Source organism: Salvelinus sp. IW2-2015, linkage group LG26, assembly GCF_002910315.2.
Source record: "Salvelinus sp. IW2-2015 linkage group LG26, ASM291031v2, whole genome shotgun sequence".
NCBI classification, from domain to species: domain Eukaryota; kingdom Metazoa; phylum Chordata; class Actinopteri; order Salmoniformes; family Salmonidae; genus Salvelinus; species Salvelinus sp. IW2-2015.
The window spans coordinates 39,548,144-39,567,150 of record NC_036866.1 but is presented as its reverse complement, the minus strand read 5'-3'; the positions used below and the strand labels follow the sequence as shown (position 1 = coordinate 39,567,150).

The window sequence follows — 19,007 nt, the reverse complement described above, 5'->3', positions numbered from 1 at the left end:
GGTGGCAGCATCATGTTGTGGGGGTGCTTTGCTGCAGGAGGGACTGGTGCACTTCACAAAATAGATGGCATCACGAGGAAGGAAAATTATGTGGATATATTGAAGCAACATCTCAAGACATCAGTCAGGAAGTTAAAGCTTGGTCGCAAATGGGTCTTCCAAATGCACAATGACCACAAGCATACTTCCAAAGTTGTGGCAAAATGGCTTTAAGACAACAAAGTCAAGGTATTGGAGTGGCCATCACAAAGCCCTGACCTCAGTCCTATAGAAAGTTTGTGGGCAAACTGAAAAAGTGTGTGTGAGCAAGGAGGCCTACAAACCCGACTCAGCTACACCATCTCTGTCAGGAGGAATGGGCCAAAATTCACCCAATTTATTGTGGGAAGCTTGTGGAAGGCTACCTGAAACGTTTGACCCAAGTTAAACAATTTAAAGGCAATGCTACCAAATACTAATTGAGTGTATGTAAACTTCTGACCCACTGGGAATGTGATGAAAGAAATAAAAGCTGAAATAAAATCATTCTCTCTACTATTATTCTGACATTTCACATTCGTAAAATAAAGTGGTGATCTTAACTAACTGACCTAAGACAGGGATTTTTTACTAGGATTAAATGTCAGGAATTGTGAAAAACTGAGTTTAAATGTATTTGGCTAAGGTGTATGTAAACCTCCGACTTCAACTGTAAATATATTTTTTWAAATCTGAAAAATCTGATTGTTTGCAGCATGCTTGTGGTCAACAATGTAGCTGCTAAATTAGTATAGGGGAAGCATTGCRCCAAGCCCACCAACCATCAGCTCTGTCAACAGCTGAAAGAAGGAAGACATTACAGTGTGTTTAAATCCCGTAACCTGGGGGGCTACTCAGGGGATGTGCTGTTCTCTCTGTTTAAGAGGGTAGATGCTGACGGCTGTAAAGCAGAATGACAGAGGGTGGAGACCCTGCTGGGTGGCTCGGAGGCCTCATTAGAACAGGGGTCCTGTGCTGTACAGTCATCAGAGGGGTGGGGGGGAACCAGCCCCTAAGCCATGCACTGTCGTACTGACGGTGATGATCCAGGGAAAATACCAGTACTCACTATACCAGGCCAAGCCAATGGTATCACACTGAAATGTATGCCTAGGAAGAAGACATACAATATCTGAAAACATTTCAATGGAGAATATATCACAGCAGTACAATTGATCCTCAGTACTCCGTTTAGGTATGTATATGTGGGTAATCGTACCATATGACATTTCTTAAAGCTGCAATATGTAACTTTTTGGGCGACCCAACCAAATTCACATAGAAATATGAGTTACAGATCTGTCTTTGTCATTGAAAGCAAGTCTAAGAAGCGGTAGATCGGTTCTATGTGTGCTGTTAAGTTTTGTTTTTGCGTCTTTTACTTTCAGTTTTGTACACCAGCTTCAAACAGCTGAAAATACTATATTTTTGGTTATGGAAAATATATTTCACAGTGCATCTTTAGCCTCTTTTTTTTACCCTTTTTTTCTATGTTGTTTACTGTTCGATGTGTACAAAGCTAACAAAGCTAGCATATATTAGATTTTAACTCATCTAGAATTCCTGATTCTTAGAATTTAACAATGGTCTTTCTTTCCTAGGACACCAAGCATAGAGGCCGATGCAGTAGTCTGTCGCCATGGCCTCAGATGCAAGTCACATGTTGGAGGRGGCCTTGGAGCAAATGGATGACATCATTGCAGGCAAGAGTGATTGAACTCATTATCATATTCCAGTAGTTTGTCACTTTAATCTTTCCCAAATACATATAATCCACTCATCACAGTTCTTATTATGCTCTTTTGATTCACCATTGAAAAGATTTGTAAATTTAAACAAAGCTGAGAGATACATTTGGAATACAAAACAAACAGGATCAACTTGTTAATTTCTTTTGAAAATAGCTCATTACAGCATTATACCTTCTTTGTACACAGTTACTGCCCAGCTAGCACATTTGGATTCTTGGAAGTTGTGGGAACATATGTTTTTAGTTTCTTATTGGTTCTGGTACTGAAGCCATAAGTTTACTGACTGGTAAAACAGAACAATTTTTTTAACATTCTGCCAGTTRTGGGAATGTTAGTTTTTAGGTTGCAGGCAGGTTCTGAAAATGTTTTACTTTGGTTCCCTGAAACTTTTATAACATTCTGAGAACGGAAATGATAGTTTAAGGTATTATATAACGTTCTGAGAACATTCTCTAAATGTTGTGTATGTTTTGAACGAAATGTAAAGGTTTTTGAATTACTTCCTTAAAACTTTCAATGAATGTTTCAAGAGGACTTTTAAAAACACTAATAATACTAGCTTAATTTGGGTTAACTGTTTTGAACTCCAAGCACAGATGGGACACATGTAAATTCATTTGCTTAGGCATTAACCATGCAAACACAAATGTTTTCTTGTGGCACGGCATCAATGAGATTCACATGTACAGTCAGGTCCATAAGTATTTGGACAGTGACACAATTTGCATAAATTTGTCTCTGTACGCCGCCACAATGGATTTGAAAGGAAACAATCAAGATGTGCTTTAAGTGCAGACTTTCATCTTTAATTTYAGAGTTTTGTCAAAATGATTGTATGAACCTTGTAAGAATTACAACCATTTGTATACATAGCCCCCCATTTTTAGGGGCTCAAAAGTAATTGGACAAACAAGTGTAACCGATGTGAAATGGCTAGCTAGTTAGCGGTGGTGCGCGCTAATAGCGTTTCAATCGGTGACGTCACTCGCTTTGAGACCTTGAAGTAGTGGTTTCCCCTTGCTCTGCAAGGGCCGCGGCTTTTGTGGAGCGATGGGTAACGATACTTCGTGGGTGACTGTTGTTGGGGTGTGCAGAGGGCCCTGGTTCGCGGTCGGGCGAGGGGACGGACTAAAGTTATACTGTTACATTGATGCTGTTGACCCGGATCACTGGTTGCTGCGGAAAAGGAGGAGGTCGAAAGGGGGGTGAGTGTAACCGATGTGAAATGGCTAGCTAGTTAGCGGTGGTGCGCGCTAATAGTGTTTCAATCGGTGACGTCACTCCGTTTGAGACCTTGAAGTAGTGGTTCCCCTTGCTCTGCAAGGGCCGCAGCTTTTGTGGAGCGATGGGAACGATGCTTCGTGGGTGACTGTTGTTGATGTGGCAGAGGGTCCCTGGTTCGCGCCCGGGTCGGGGCGAGGGGACGGACTAGTTAAACTGTTACACAAGCATAATCATAAATTAAATTGTGAGTTTTAAATACTTGGTTGCAAATCCTTTGCAGTCAATGACTGCCTGAAGTCTGGAACCAATAGACATCACCAGATGCTGTGTTTTTTCCCTGGTGATGCTCTGCCAGGCCTTTCCTGCAGCGGTCTTCAGTTCCTGCTTGTTCTTGGGGCGTTTTACCTTCAGTTTTGCCTTCAGCAAGTGAAATGCATGCTCAATTGGATTTAGGTCAGGTGATTGACTTGGCATTGAGCCACATTCCACTTCTTTTCCTTAAAAAAGTATTGGGTTGCTTTCGCAAGTATGCTTCGGGCCATTATCCATCTACAGTCGTGCCAACGTTTTGAGAATGACACAAATATTAATTTTCACAAGTCTGCTGTCTCGTTTGTATGATTGCAATTTGCATATACTCCAGAATGTTATGAAGAGTGATCAGATGAATTGCAATTAATTGCAAAGTCCCTCTTTGCCATGCAAATGAACTGAATCCCCCCCAAAACATTTCCACTGCATTTCAGCCCTGCCACAAAAGGACCAGCTGACATCATGTCAGTGATTCTCTCGTTAACACAGGTGTGAGTGTGACGGGACAAGGCTGGAGATCACTCTGTCATGCTGATTGAGTTTGAATAAACAGACTGGAAGCTTCAAAAGGAGGGTGGTGCTTGGAATCATTGTTCCTCCTCTGTCAACCATGGTTACCTGCACGGAAACACATGCCGTCATCATTGCTTTGCACAAAAAGGGCTTCACAGGCAAGGATATTGCTGCCAGTAAGATTGCACTAAATCAACCATTTATCGATCATCAGAACTTCAAGGCGAGTGGTTGAATGTTGTGTGAAGAAGGCTTCAGGGCACTCAAGAAAGTCCAGCAAGCGCCAGGACTGTCTCTAAAGTTGATTCAGTTGCGAGATCCGGGGCACCACCAGTACAGAGCTTGCTCAGGAATGGGGCAGGCAGGTGTGAGTGCATCTGCACGCACAGTGAGGCGAAGACTTTTGGAGGATGGCCTGGTGTCAAGAAGGGCAGCAAAGAAGCACTTCTCTCAAGGAAAAACATCGAGGGACAGACTGATATTCTGCAAAAGGTAGGGGATGGGCTGCTGAGACTGGGGGTAAAAGTCATTTTCTCTGATGAATCCTTTCCGATTGTTTTGGGGCATCCGGAAAAAAAGCTTGTCCAGAGAAGACAAGGTGAGCGCTAATCAGTCCTGTGGTCATGCCCAACAGTAAAGCATCCTGAGACCATTCATGTGTGGGGTTGCTTCTCAGCCAAGGGAGTGGGCTCACAATTTTGCCTAAGAACACAGCCATGAATAAAGAACGGTACCAACACATCCTCCGAGAGCAACTTCTCCCAACCATCCAGGAACAGTTTGGTGAGGAACAATGCCTTTTCCAGCATGATGGAMTACCTTGCCATAAGGCAAAAGTGATAACTAAGTGGCTCGGGGAACAAGACATCGATATTTTGGGTCCATGGCCAGGAAACTCCCCAGACCTTAATCCCATTGAGAACTTGTGGTCAATCCTCAAGAGGCGGGTGGACAAACAAAACCCCACAAATTCTGACAAACTCCAAGCATTGATTATGCAAGAATGGGACAATGTTTTATCACACAACAAAATGCCACAGATGTCTCAAGTTTTTAGGGAACGTGCAATTGGCATGCTGGCTGCAAGAATGTCCACCAGAGCTGTTGCCAGAGAATTTAATGTTAATGTCGCTATCATAAGCTGCTCCAACGTTGTTTTAGAGAATTTGGAAGTACGTCTAACCGGCCTCACAACAGCAGAGAACCACGTGTAACCACGCCAGCCCAGGACCTCCACATCCGGCTTCTTCACCTGCGGGATCGTCTGAGAGGGCAGAGTGGGGCTGCTGAGGAGTATTTCTGTCTGTAATAAAGCCCTTTTGTGGGGAAAAACTCATTCTGATTGGCTGGGCCTGGCTCCCCAGTGGGTGGGGCCGGCTTGCAAGTGGGTTGGCCTTTCTTAACATTCTCTGAACGTTCTGAGAACATTACTTTAAATAGAACCATTAAAAAACCTGTAGGAAACATAATGCGGAAGTACTGAAATTCCCACAGAAGAATGTTAACGTTCTCTGAACTATTTGAGAACATTCTCAATGTTAAACCAGTTGGAGAATGTTCKTAGAACGTTACCACATGTTTTATTAAATGTAACCATGTTTGAATGTTTAGGAACATTCTGTTAAATTAATAAAATACCAAGAAAATAATGTTTTTTGTGAAGTTCCTTAAATGTGCTGAGAATGTTCCAAAGCCATGCAACTATCTTGCAACATTCACAGAAAGTTATGGGAAGGTTCTATGCAAAATAACTATAGGAAAACCACACTCTCACCAGGTTCTCAGAACGTTATGTGCTAGCTGGGTATTTTCTGGTCAAGTCGCAGGGTCTGAAAAAACGTTGACATGATACATACTGTGATACTATAATAGCAATATAACAATACATGCCATTTAGTAGGTGCTTTTGTCCAAAGCGACTCACAGTCATGCGTGCATACATTTTCGTATCGGTGGTCCCAGTGGGAATCAAATCTACAATTGTGTAGTTCAAGCTCCGCGCTCTACCAACTGAGCCAGAGAGGACCATGATGTGTTTATATAATCTTTGACGCCATAACTCATGTTTAGAGACATGGAGGACAGGGCCTGTCTACTCGTGCTGAAGATGCCCAGCAGGCAGTGATGGCCTGAATGACATATAAAAACAGTATTCATAGTGTGGATGGAAATCTCCAGCTAATGCATTTCATTCCAACACGCTGAAAACAGAGAGGCAGCTCTGTAGCTACTAGCTGGCACCGCCACAATGTAAGATTTTAAACCTAACCCTAACTGTAACCACACTGCTACCCTAACCTTAAATTAAGACCAAAAGACACATCTTTGTTTTCAAATCGCTCAGCTCTGTCTCCTGGACAAGATGTGTCCCAGTAAACGTCAACCAGCCAAATACAGTTGATGTTGCAAAGATGAAGATGAATGAAAGAGATAGCATTCAAATGAAGAACCCACACTGGCTTACAGTATGTCAGACCTGAATGTTATTTCAATGGGCTTTGTTGGAGATCCTCCAGGATAAGGAAGGAGCATGATTGGATGTTTAGCTTGTTTACAGTGGAAATCAGATGAGTCTGTTCTGCTATGATGTGCTCCCAAGATATGAGTGTGTTTGAATGGCATCGTCCTTTTTCTTGCATGTACAGTATGAATCCTGTTTAAAGGGTCTATGCAGTAACAGTTTGTGTGTGTGTGTGGGTGGGGGGTGTGTGTGTGTGTGTGTGTGTGTGTGTGTGTGTGTGTGTGTGTGTGTGCAGTGTTTTCTGTAAGTACATGGAATAAGCAGCCAGATATAAAAAGTAGCCCGCCATAGAATCCGGGTTGGGGGGTTCCGGAACTAGCTCTATTTTGGTGTCTTCTGGTACATTCTATTGCCTTGCTTCCAACTGAAATAAACAGCTAATTTATTGAATACTTAAATGACTTTACCTCCCAAATTGGTAAAATGAGTTGTGGTATTGAGTAGAAAGGCATGATTACTGAAAATATATGAATTGTATGAATTCAGTGTGTTGTTAGTTGTTTTGGATATTGTCTAGGCCTCTCTCAGCCCCATGACAAAATGTGTAGTATTGCAGTAAACAAATGTTGTCTCTGTGGCCGAGAGAAGGGCAATGCCCCCTAACCGACAGCCCATATGCTAACTTTGCCGCTGCTGCTGGAAAAATTAGAGGGGAAACATTCACACGGGGATGTGTAAATTCACTCACAGTAGACAATTAAGAAGCATCTCCCTCCTCCGTGAAAATAAATTTCACTGCAGCCAACCACAGCGTACAAAAATAACGCAGGTAGGCCTACCGAGAGGCGGGACAGACAGCAGATTGGCACACCACCAGTTTCCCTGTCATCATTTCCTTTGTGACTGACAGGCGCCTGTCCTATCAATAGATCGCTAAAAGATGCATATCATTCGTTCTCGCGGGAGAAGTATATATAGACTTTTCTGTCTAGCGAATGTAAACTTTGAAATGAAAAGAAGTCTGGTTAATATATGAAGTAGAAAAAGTAGCCGGCTTACAATGAGTCTGTTATCGGCTACTTAGCCGACTGCCAAGCTTTTGGAAAGCCACTGCGTGTGTACCCGTGCGAGTGTGTGTGTGTGTGTGTGTGTGTGTGTGTGTGTGTGTGTGTGCTGTGATGCTGTGTGTGTGTGTGTGTGTGTGTGTGTGTGTGTGTGTGTGTGTGTGTGTCTGTTAAATTAGGGACAATACTTTGTAGGGAGTGTGGCTCGGGGTCACATTCCCTGCAGCAAGCTCAGCTATTGCCAACATGATTTAACTAATAGAGGATAAATGTTTAATGCAGTCAGTCAACAAATTAGAGCGTGGGGGGTGGAGATCAACATGCCAGTTTGTTGCCGAAAGGATCAGCAAGACAACTCGCTACAATCAGACTCTGTGAAGAGAGAGAAAGGCCTGCAACACTGACAACCACAGGATTCATCATGGAGTCACTTCCTGTGTGTTCGGGAATATCACAGCAGTGTGTGTTATTGTGTAAATCTAAATACATCTTGTCTAATATTTGAATATCATGCCACTGGTCCTCCCCTTTCCTCTCAATCCACCATGACAAGAAATCAGGTTCAATATGCTTGACTGACCAAGTTGTCAAGGTGAAAACAATATGTTCACCAACTAAGCATTGCTATTACCACAGTAAGATATGGTCAATTAGACGTCAGTGTATCTTTACTATGTGCCTTGGTGTGTCACGAACTACAAATAGAATTTATCAAAATGTAATTACTGCGGAGGAATCATCATCAAATTTTGAGATACTGTTCTGAATTACATTTGAGTATTAGAAATACTTAGGAATATTTTTTTGTTTACAGTATACGTGGCAACATCTCTGAAAGGCACTTGACATTAAGGTATAATATTCAGGTAATGAGTTGTCTGCAGTGGTGGTGGGCTTGAAAATATGCCACCTATGGTTATTGCTGGGACATTCTGAATGAGATGAGCGATACAGTAATTATTATCTTAAATTTAATAATTTGTTTCTTTATGTTTTTCATTATTGTCAATCGATACTAGATAATATGAATTAGTTATTTGAAAAGTATTTTGGAAACCTCAACCAACTTCAAAACTATGCTCAGACAAAGAGAAGAACGTACGAAACTACAACTACTGTTTAACTGAGCTGGGTGTTAACTTGTTTAAGCGGTTTTATTGACCAAACTGTTTGTAACAGGCTTGTGATCTGATATAAAGCTGAGTCTACTAGATATGCTTGTGCCAAGTTGTCAAGGTGAAACAATATGTTCACCAACTAAGCATTGCTATTCACAGTAAGATATGGTCAATTAGAAGTCAAGTTGTATTGAACTTCACTATGTAGCCTTGGTGTGTCACGAACTACAAATAGAATTGAATCAAAATGTAATTACTGCGAGGAATCCCAATCATCATATTTTGAGATACTGATTGAGATACTGATATTTGTAAAAGAGATGCAGTTGAGCATGAGTATATAATCCATTCCTCTATGTTTGTATCCCCACTGACCCTCAGGCAGGCACAGGCATATTTATGGAAAATCTAGGGTTTTCTTTTCTACGTCGTCCTCAAATGTCAAGCCAACCATAGCATGCACTCAATGTACCATAGTTTCGCTGCATGTTTTTTCATCAGCGAAAGTACGGCTCTTTGTATACATAGATATGGACTAGTCCCAGATCTGTTTGTGCTACATGTTATGACATTGACCATAGGAGTGGGCAAGCAAACACAAACAGATCTGGGATCAGGTTAGTACTGCCAAGACCACCAGATTTTTTTATTTTTTATAAAAAAACAACAACTTTACTTCACTTTTCTGCTAACATAACAATAGGAAGAAACATCATTATGATGTCATGATACATCAGCCAGTTGAGTGTGAAGGCATTAGGGGGACAGAAACACGTGACAACTCTATCCACAGGCCCATGTGACCTCATGGCCCACCCCAGTATCATAGGAGTGGTGAGGCCATTTTCATATTGTTTTAGATACCCACAGACCTCTAGGGCACATAGGCATTCCCTGGTCTTAATCAGCTATAGTACTTCACCGTGGTCTTATCAATGTAAATGTAAAATGTAAAATGTCCTGACCTGTCCTTTAGGTCACATCATCTCTAGTTCCATAAGGGCAAAACAAAGGAAATGTGTTTGCATGTTCTGCCTCGATCTGATGCTAGTGTAAAGTAGGCTAATAGGGAAAAAGGAAGCGTATTGGAGCATTAAGATGTCATGATAATACACTGCTGCTCTGATCCTCTCTCCGTAATCTGGGATTAGCTACCAAACGTAAAATCTCTTCTTTCAGGCGCCACACTGTACACTTATTGCTCTTACCTAGGGCTCTCAGACCCTGTTCCTGGAGAGCTACCCTCCTGTAGGTTGGACGTGTAGTAGGGAGCTGAGTGGGTCTGATACTGCGATATGTATATGTGCTGATATGTATTATCTTGTCCACTATAATGACTCTTTGTCCTTTGTCCCTGGCAGGCTCCAAAGCTGCAGCTGAGTACACCAACGGCCTGTTTGAGCTGGGCTCCCCGGGCAGCACGGGACCCCTGCAGGTGCTGCAGCTGGTTGAGGACCTGAGGCTGGCCCTGGAGCTGCAGCCCAGAGAGGAGGAGAGGGACACCCTGAGGGCCCAGGTCCCCAGCAGCACCGCTCACATGCTCATGGACTGGCTGGACATGGACAGGTGCTCAGAAAGGGTCTCGGTGAGTAGCAGGAAGCACACCTGGGTCTATGGAAATGCTGTATTTTTGCCATTACTTTTGCCAACGATCTCAAGCAACCGTTACTTATGCCAACCATCTCAAGTAGTCGTTACTTATGCCAACCATATAAAACAACCATTACCGTCGCCAACCATCTTTAGCAACCATCGTCATCTTCCTTTGTCTAACAACATATATTTATATATAGGCTATAAACAGATAATATAGATGAGCATCATTCATTATTTGCTCAGAATGTTATCACAGATGTTTACAAGCCATCTTGGGTCAGTAGGATGAATAATATTACGTGGAACATTTCAACTTCTTATTTACTTCCAATTGAGGCAGGTTCTCAATTCTCTTCTTTTTTTTTCTCTTTGTATAACATTGAAGGAGAGATTCATTGCAGCAGCAGCTGCTGTGTATGAGTGTTAGACAGACCTACAACTATTCCTGGGTGCTGTTAGGTCTTAGCATGGCTGTGTCTGGGACTAAGGCTGGCCATGTTTAAAAGACTCAACGTGTTCCTCAGAGACTCCTAATAGGGCTGAACTCAACTTCCTGCCTTGTCCCCTCTTTCTGCATTACTCACAAACTCTCCACTCTCCCTCTTTCTAATCACCCCTCTCTTCTTTGCCTCCTACTCTCCACACTCACTTTTTCCCTCTCTCTTCTCACTCCACTTTCCCTCTGTTAGCTCTGTATGTTGTCTGTCTGGTCACCTCAAGCACAGCTGAAGCGCTCTGGGGTGTTAGGGGGTAAGTCCGAATCAATTCTTCATGTGTTCACTGTTCAGCTGGAGCAGCACATCGAACTCTTAGCCTATATATTTTTCTGTGAATGTCACGCTTGTTTCTTAGTTTTTTGTTTTTATTGTTGGCTGTCTGTGAATATCATGACCAGGTTTACGAGGGTATGCAGGCACTTTACATACATATTTGGATCATATTTAGGAAATGACAAGCGCATGATGATACTGCTACTGTGAGCCAGTGCTTTGTTCATTGTGGCCGAATGTTGACGTGAACATTTGACGTTGTTATGGAATAAAATGTCTTGTCATTGGCCGAGGCTGCAGTAAACAACCTGTTGGCGGGGCTAAGGGGCCAATGAAAGGCTCTTTTTTTCCCCTCTCTCGGAGTCGGAGAGGCTAATGCTCTTTCTATTCAGCAGGGGTCTCACACGCTATACAGTGTCTCTACTGAGACCCCCCCCACTTTACTTAAACACACACACTCCTCAATTAAACCCCATACACTGCTCTCTGAGGAACTGAGCCCATCCACAGAGGAAATAGGATAAAGCTCCCTCCGTATGTTATTGGCAGGAAGAAGAGAGACCCTGTGATGCTCGCTATCGCTGACCTGAAGCTATTGTCTGTCGATCGGAGAATGTCAGACAGTAAGACAGGGGTCAAGTCTGGCGCAGAAGAAGCACGAGGCTGGAGATGTTGCCTTAAAGGGAAAGTTGTTGCCTTGACTTATACAAGGAGGGATTGTTTGAAAGAGAGATGGAGGGGGAGAGGGAGGGAGGGAGAAAGAAAGAAAGAGTTATCCTGGTGATTGTCCAACTCAGCAGTCAACATAGCCAGGTGCAGGACAGAGTGCACAGTTAGCCCCTTCAAGCCCTGAAAGCAGTGAGTAGCAATGGAGTCACTGTAGCACTCTGCTTCCTTGTTCCAGTTCCAAAGCAGGGCTGGGAATATGATCAGAGCACATGCACTCAAGATGGATTACCAAATCTCTTTTCTTGTTGAGCCTGAAGACGTTTGCATGATTTGTATCCCTCATGATATGTATGCATTCTTGTGCTCCTGGGTGGCGCAGAGGTCAAAAGAACTGCACCGCAGTGCTGAGGCACCACTACAGCCTAGGGTTCGATCCCAAGCTGTGCCACATCTGGCCGTGACAGGGAGTTCCATAGGACAGTGCATGTGGGGCTGTCTGGGGTAGGGGAGGGTTAAGCCGGTGGGGCTTTCCTTGGCTCATCGTGCTCCAGTGACTCCTTGCAACCGGACCGGGAGCCTGCAAGCTGACTCTGGTCGTTAGTCGAACAGTCTTTCCTCTGACACATTGGTGCGGCTGACATCCGGGTTAAGCGAGTAGTGTGATAAGARGTAGGTGGCCAGGCGGGTCATGTTTCGGAGGACGCATGACTCGACCTTTGCCTCTCCCGAGCCAATTGAGGAGTTGCAGAGATGACCACCCTGAACACGCCAGTTCAAGGTCGGGCCTGGTTAGTACTGGGACGATAGACCGCCTGGGAATACCAGGTGCTTTAGCTCCAAAAAATATAAAAAATGACAAAAATATATATATGCATTCTTGGCTGTCTTTGAGCCTCTCCTGGTTCAGGAGAGGACATATCATGTGGGTCATTCCACGAAATGAGTGCCTTTTGCGTCCCAATCAAAAACATGATTTACCTGTGTTTTATATATAATTCCAAAATATGAGGTTGAAATAATACTGTGAAATTGTGAAAATMATGATAATGATCTTTTAATGTGAAACTTGAAACTTCAGCCTGTTTTGGTGGGATGGAGTTTTGGCTTGCCTGGTGACATCGCTAGGTGGTAAATTAGTGAATAGACCAARAAGAAAGACCGTTCCAAACCTAACAGCTAGTTTTACGTTTTCCCCACTCAGACCACTCCCAGACAGTCCTAGCAAAATTCTTGCTTGAGAAATTGCTTTTACAAAGAAGCTTTTTCTGTTTCTTTTTGACCATTTTGATTGAAAACAATCATATTAAATTGTTACACAGAATGTTTTGACATTGAGATTTWAAAAAAACTGCTGCAAGTAGAAATTGGGCACAAATATTGAATTGTATAAGCATATTATAGTAAATTAAATGCCTTTTAATATAGATCACATAGAAACTACTACTCCGGTGGTAAAGTGGTGCCATGAACTCAGTGTTGAGAGAAATAAATTATATACTCACAGAAAGCTGTGACAGTAGTTGCTTTGAAAACTGTATTTTTCCCGCAATTGCATTTTGAGCAACAGTCATTTGGTTGTGCTTATTAGAATGCACCACTCCTCCATGCGCACAGTAGGGAGAGAGAGAGTGGCTCGCTCACACAGCAGCCGACAGTGAAACAGGGACAGGCAGATACTTTCAGATGGTACATTTTTGGTCAATTGCACAATACAGTTTGAATAAATCATAAATCAAAAGTGCACTGCCAAGTCAAGGGTCGCAAAAGCGAGTGTTTTGGTCACAGTTTTGAGCCCTGTTGTAAAGCCCTAGTTATTCAAAGTCATTTCTGAAGATAAGTATTTATTTCCTGTGATTAGTGATTCATTTTTAAGGTAAAAAAACAAACAACCTGATCCTCATTTTAAGGTCAACCCTGTTACGGTAACTGAACACTTGTTTTAATATGGTGAAGCCTTCCTCCCTCCCTCCCTTTTTTTTTTATTTTTTTAAAGAAACATTGAACATCTAATAGTCAAATCATAGTGTAAAAACAGGTGAGCTGGTTCTACTCATATGGGCCATTTTCTGTTGTTTTGTGATGCGAAACTGAGCGGATCGGGCATAACACGTCGTTCCTTTCAACCATCTATAGATAAACTAGAAATGTTCTAAAGAGCCAGTGCAGTCAATGTGATTTTCCTGTATTTTATATATACACTGAGTGTACAAAACATTAGGAACACCTTCCTAATATTGAGTTGCATGTAGGGCTGACCATACATGTCGCTTCACCGACATGCATAACGGTAATCTCCTGTTATGTTAATGATCGGCTATGAAAAGCCAACTGAAAATTATTCATGATTATTATTTGACCATGCTTGTCACTTATGAATATTTTGAACATCTTGGCATAGTTCTGTTATAATCTCCACCCGGCACAGCCAGAAGAGGACTGGCCACCCCTCATAGCCTGGTTCCTCTCTAGGTTTCTTCCTAGGTTTTGGCCTTTCTAGGGAGTTTTTCCTAGCCACCGTGCTGCTACACCTGCATTGCTTGCTGTTTGGGGTTTTAGGCTGGGTTTCTGTACAGCACTTCGAGATATTAGCTGATGTACGAAGGGCTATATAAAATAAACTTGATTTGATTTGATGTATGCACTCTGGACATGCTTTGGTAGTACACAACTTGCTAACGATCATCAGGCCGCTAATGGTCTGGTACTCAGGGCTCTATCGTCCCTCTAACCACTCTGACATCAATGCAGAGCTTATGCATACGCTTATGAGCCCAAGCCCAAGCCCGAACCCCCCCTGAATTAAAATTCTGATTGTGCAGTTATACAAAACATAGCCTACTGCATATTACCCATAGCAGAAAAACATAAAACAAAACTGATTTAAGATGTCTTCGGTGCATCATTGGTCTAGCCAATAATCCAAAATTAAACACATTTTAGTAATGGCCTTTGAGTGTGGACTGTATTATTATGCATACTGGGTGGACTGGTTACCTTATGCAAAATGTCTATCCCTGATTCTGGGAGAGAGCCCTAGGCGATGCTGATGGTTCATTGATTGTGCAGGCCGGCTTACAGGTAGCCTATAATTATAGTGAATTTGTATTGGATTTTGAATAACCTAGTAATAGGGATTTTTTWAAATATTTTCATAATTAATTGGGTGGCACATTACCTTTAGCTATAGAGAATTTCTCACTACCAAGTGTTTRCATCTCTCTCCCTTTATTCCTTTTTCGAGCGTGCAGAAGGGCTGTCAACTGTTTAGTGAAATGTTACTAACGATGTTCCCGAACAGATTTCACGTGGTTTCCCAAATGAAGCACTGGGTAGCTCCGGGGTTAGGGTTGGAGAGGCCATGGTATACAGAGTTTGGGCGGTATATCCTCCTCAAATAGTGGTTGATGCATGGAGTGAAATAAGTGTTGTTATATTTATTTCTCAGCTGCTCATATTAAGCTCAGCTATAAAATCAAAGTAGCCTTTCAGGCATCATTGAAAAATGGACCGGCCTCCATTCGCTTTTCGAGTGCATACTGAGGACATGTATTTTTCCCCTGCCCCTGTTCCTGCCCACTGTTCCTGCCCATTGATAATGGGCCATTCCAAATCCAAACTAATTTGAAATATTAGTAAAGATTCAATTGGAGAATAGTCTTAGGGGTGAAGATATGATCACTTGATGAAAGAACAGCTGTGCAGCCTGAGGCAAGGAACAGAGCACAAGCTTTTTTTGCAACTTTCTCAAATCATCAATAGCCTATAGTCACATCATGCAGCTCATACATGTGTTGATTTCTAAGAAATTCTAAGAAAGGTTTGTATCATTCACAACTAAAGTTGGCAAATGACTCTAAATCTAGCGCAAAGGATCTGCTTCAAACTCACTTTTACGCTCAACATAGCTACTTCGTATGCGCACTCGCTCCAGAATGGGAAAAATATCATTTAGATTTTATTCCGCTGAGTTCAATTATATTCTTCTTACTATCAATTCATATAATATAAAAATTATGGCACGGGACTTATTAGCATATCTTGTCAGCTAAATGAACAAGCCTACATCCTATGGCATGAAGCACAGCCAGCTAACAGTAGGCCAAGTCATATTCTGTTCTTCTGAAATACATTTTCTTCATATCATAATGTTTTTTAGACCCGACTAAAATAAATCATGGATTTATTGTGATGGCGTATATAACATTTATTTGTTAGACTTTTTTAAAATGTAGATGTTCCAAAGACGAACATCAGCGGCCTGGAGATGCTAAACGTGTTTGTTAATTAACAGTCAATTATCATGAGACCGGCAGTCTTTTACATGACAATAACTGTCTGACAATTTCATGACCGCAACAGCCCTAGTTGCGACCTGTTTTGCCCTCAGAACAGCCTCAATTCATCGGGGCATGGACTACAAGGTGTCGAAAGCGTACCACAGGGATGCTGGGCCATGTTAACTCCAATGCTTCCTACAGTTGGCTGAATGTCCTTTGGGTGGTAGACAATTCTTGATACACACGGGAAACTGTTGAGCGTGAAAAACCCAGCAGCATTGCAGTTCATGACACACTCAAACCGGTGCACCTGGCACCTACTACCATACCCCATTCAAAGGCACTTAAATATTTTGTCTTGCCCATTTACCCTCTGAATGGCACACATGCACAAGCCATGTCTCAATTGTCTCAAGGCTTTAAAATCCTTCTTTAACCTGTCTCCTCCCATTCATCTACACTTATTGAAGTGGATTTAACATGCAACATCAATAAGGGATCATAGCTTTCTCCTGGATTCACCTGATCAGTCTGTCATGGAAAGAGCAGGTGTTCCTAATGATTGGTACACTCTGTGTATATTTCCACATTATGAGGTTGGAATAATACTGTTAAATTATGATAATGCCCTTTTAGTGTAAGAGCTGTCTGAAAAGACAGACTGAAATTTGTTCAGGTTTTGGTGGGATGGAGTTTTGGCCTGCCTGGTGATATCAGCAGGGGGGACATTTGTTAATGGACCAATAAGAAAGAGAGTTCCAATAATCTCTGTCAATAACACCAAGTTTTCAGTTTTCCCTTCCCCACTCAGACCACTCCCAGACAGTCATAACAAAATTCTTGCTTGAGAAATTGTGACGCACTGAGCGTAGAGAGCTTTTTATGTCTCTATTTTGGTTTGGTTAGGGTGTGATTTGGGTGGGCATTCTATGTTCATTTTCTATGTTTTGTATTTCTTTGTGTTTGGCCCGGGTGTGGTTCTCAATCAGAGGCAGCTGTCTATCGTTGTCTCTGATTGAGAACCATACTTACAGTGGGGAGAACCATACTTACAGTGGGGATAACCTGCAAAATCGGCAGTGTATCCTACTTACAAAGCATGTAGAGGTCTGTCACACTTCAACTGTGAGAGACGGAATCTAAAACAAAAATCCAGAAAATCACATTGTATGACTTTTAAGTAATTAATTTGCATTTGCAAAAATAATTGTCTAATGAAGGTAAACAAAATGTTGCTTACTGGAAAATACTCTTTCAAACACACACAGGCATGTTGTACAGCTTCATTATGGCTATTAGCAGATAACTGGACAATAGACTTGTCTAGAAGGAGGGTAGGGGGAGAATTCTATCGTCAATATATATTTCTAAGTTAGGTTGGCTGTATCACAACCGGCCGTGATTGGTTGCAATTTCAGTTTAATGCACCAGAAAAGACAAAACAAATAATACCACAAAAAGTATTATTTTGTATCACATCAGACCATGATTGGGAGTCCCATAGGGCGGCGCACAATTGGCCCAGCGTTTCTCTCCCTCAAAAAACAGAAATAAATGTTTTGGCCTTTACAAATATTATTTTGGCCTTTATTCAGATTACAATCGCTCACTTTAAAATAAAATAAATATTACGAAAAAACCTCCAAAATATCGTTATATACAGTTGAAGTTGGAAGTTTACATACACATAGGTTGGAGTCATTAAAACTCGTTTTTCAACCACTTCACAAATTTCTTGTTAACAAACTATAGTTTTGGCAAGTCGGTTAGAACATCTACTTTGTGCATGACACTAGTAATTTTCCAACAATTGTTTACAGACAGATTATTTCACATATAATTCACTGTATCACAATTCCAGTGGGTCAGAAGTTTACATACACTATGTTGACTGTGCCTTTAAACAGCTTGGAAAATTCCAGAAAATGATGTCATGGCTTTAGAAGCTTCTGATAGGCAATTTGACATCATTTGAGTCAATTGGAGGTGTACCTGTGGGTCTATTTCAAGGCCTACCTTGTATCACAGTGCTTGACATCATGGGAAAATCTAAAGAAATCAGTCAAGACCTCAGAAACAAAATTGTAGACCTCCACAAGTCTGGTTCATCCTTGGGAGCAATTTCCAAACTCCTGAAGGTACCACGTTCATCTGTACAAACAATAGCACGCAAGTATAAACACCATGGGACCATGCAGCCGTCATATCGCTCAGGAAGGGGACACGTTTTGTATACTAGAGATAAACGTACTTTGGTGCGAAAAGTTCAAATCAATCACAGAACAACAGCAAAGGACCTTGTGAAGGTGCTGGAGGAAACAGGTACAAAGGTATCTATATCCACAGTAAAACGAGTCCTATATTGACATAACCTGAAAGGCCGCTCAGCCTTTCAGAAGCCACTGCTCCAAAACCACCATAAAAAAGCCAGTCTACGGTTTGCAACTGCACTTGGGGACAAAGATCGTACTTTTTGGAGAAATGTCCTCTGGTCTGATGAAACAAAAATAGAACTGTTTGGCCATAATGACCATCGTTATGTTTGGAGGAAAAAGGGGGCGGCTTGCAAGCCAAAGAACACCATCCCAACTGTGAATCACGGGGGTAGCAGCATCATGTTGTGGGGGTGCTTTGCTGCAGGAGGGACTGGTGCACTTCACAAAATAGATGGCATCATGAGGATGGAAAGTTATGTGGATATATTGAAGCAACATCTCAGAAATCAGCAGAAGTTAAGCTTGGTGAAATGGGTCTTCCAAATGGACATGATCCCAAGCATACTCCAAAGTTGTGGAAAATGGCTTAAGGACAACAAAGTCAAGGTATTGGAGTGGCTCAAAAGCTGACTCAGTCCTATAGAAATGTGTGGTAAATGAAAAGCATGTGCGAGCAAGGAGGCACAAACCTGATTCAGTTCACAGCCTCTGTCAGAAGGAATGGGCCAAATTCACCCCATTATTGTGGGAGCTTGTGGAAGGCTACCCGATACATTTGACCAAGTTAAACATTTATAGGCATTGCTACCAAGTACTAATTGAGTGTATGTAAACTTTGACTCCTGGAATGTGATGAAAGAATAAAAGTTGAAATAAATTCTCTCTACTATTATTCTGACATTTCACATTATTAAATAAAGTGGTGATCTAACTGACCTAAGACAGGGAATTTTAAATGTCAGAATTGTGAAAACTGAGTTTAAATGTACTTGGCTAAGTGTATGTAAACTTCGACTTC

At 41.9% G+C, this 19,007-nt stretch overlaps 1 protein-coding gene across 3 annotated transcripts in view; it reads left to right on the top strand.

Annotated features, from left to right (window-relative positions):
• Positions 1–19,007, top strand: part of LOC111952117 (liprin-beta-2) — a 131,665-nt gene that overhangs the window by 28,315 nt on the left and 84,343 nt on the right. For 2 of the 3 annotated variants that reach the window (XM_023970615.3, XM_070435289.1), the window contains exons 2-3: positions 1,620–1,721; positions 9,823–10,046. In XM_023970615.3, the coding sequence (XP_023826383.1) occupies positions 1,658–1,721; positions 9,823–10,046 (288 nt within the window). In that variant the 5' untranslated portion in view covers positions 1,620–1,657. Of the gene's footprint in view, positions 1–1,619; positions 1,722–9,822; positions 10,047–10,615; positions 10,808–19,007 lie in introns of those variants that run through there. The other variant, XM_070435290.1, reaches the window with a different exon arrangement.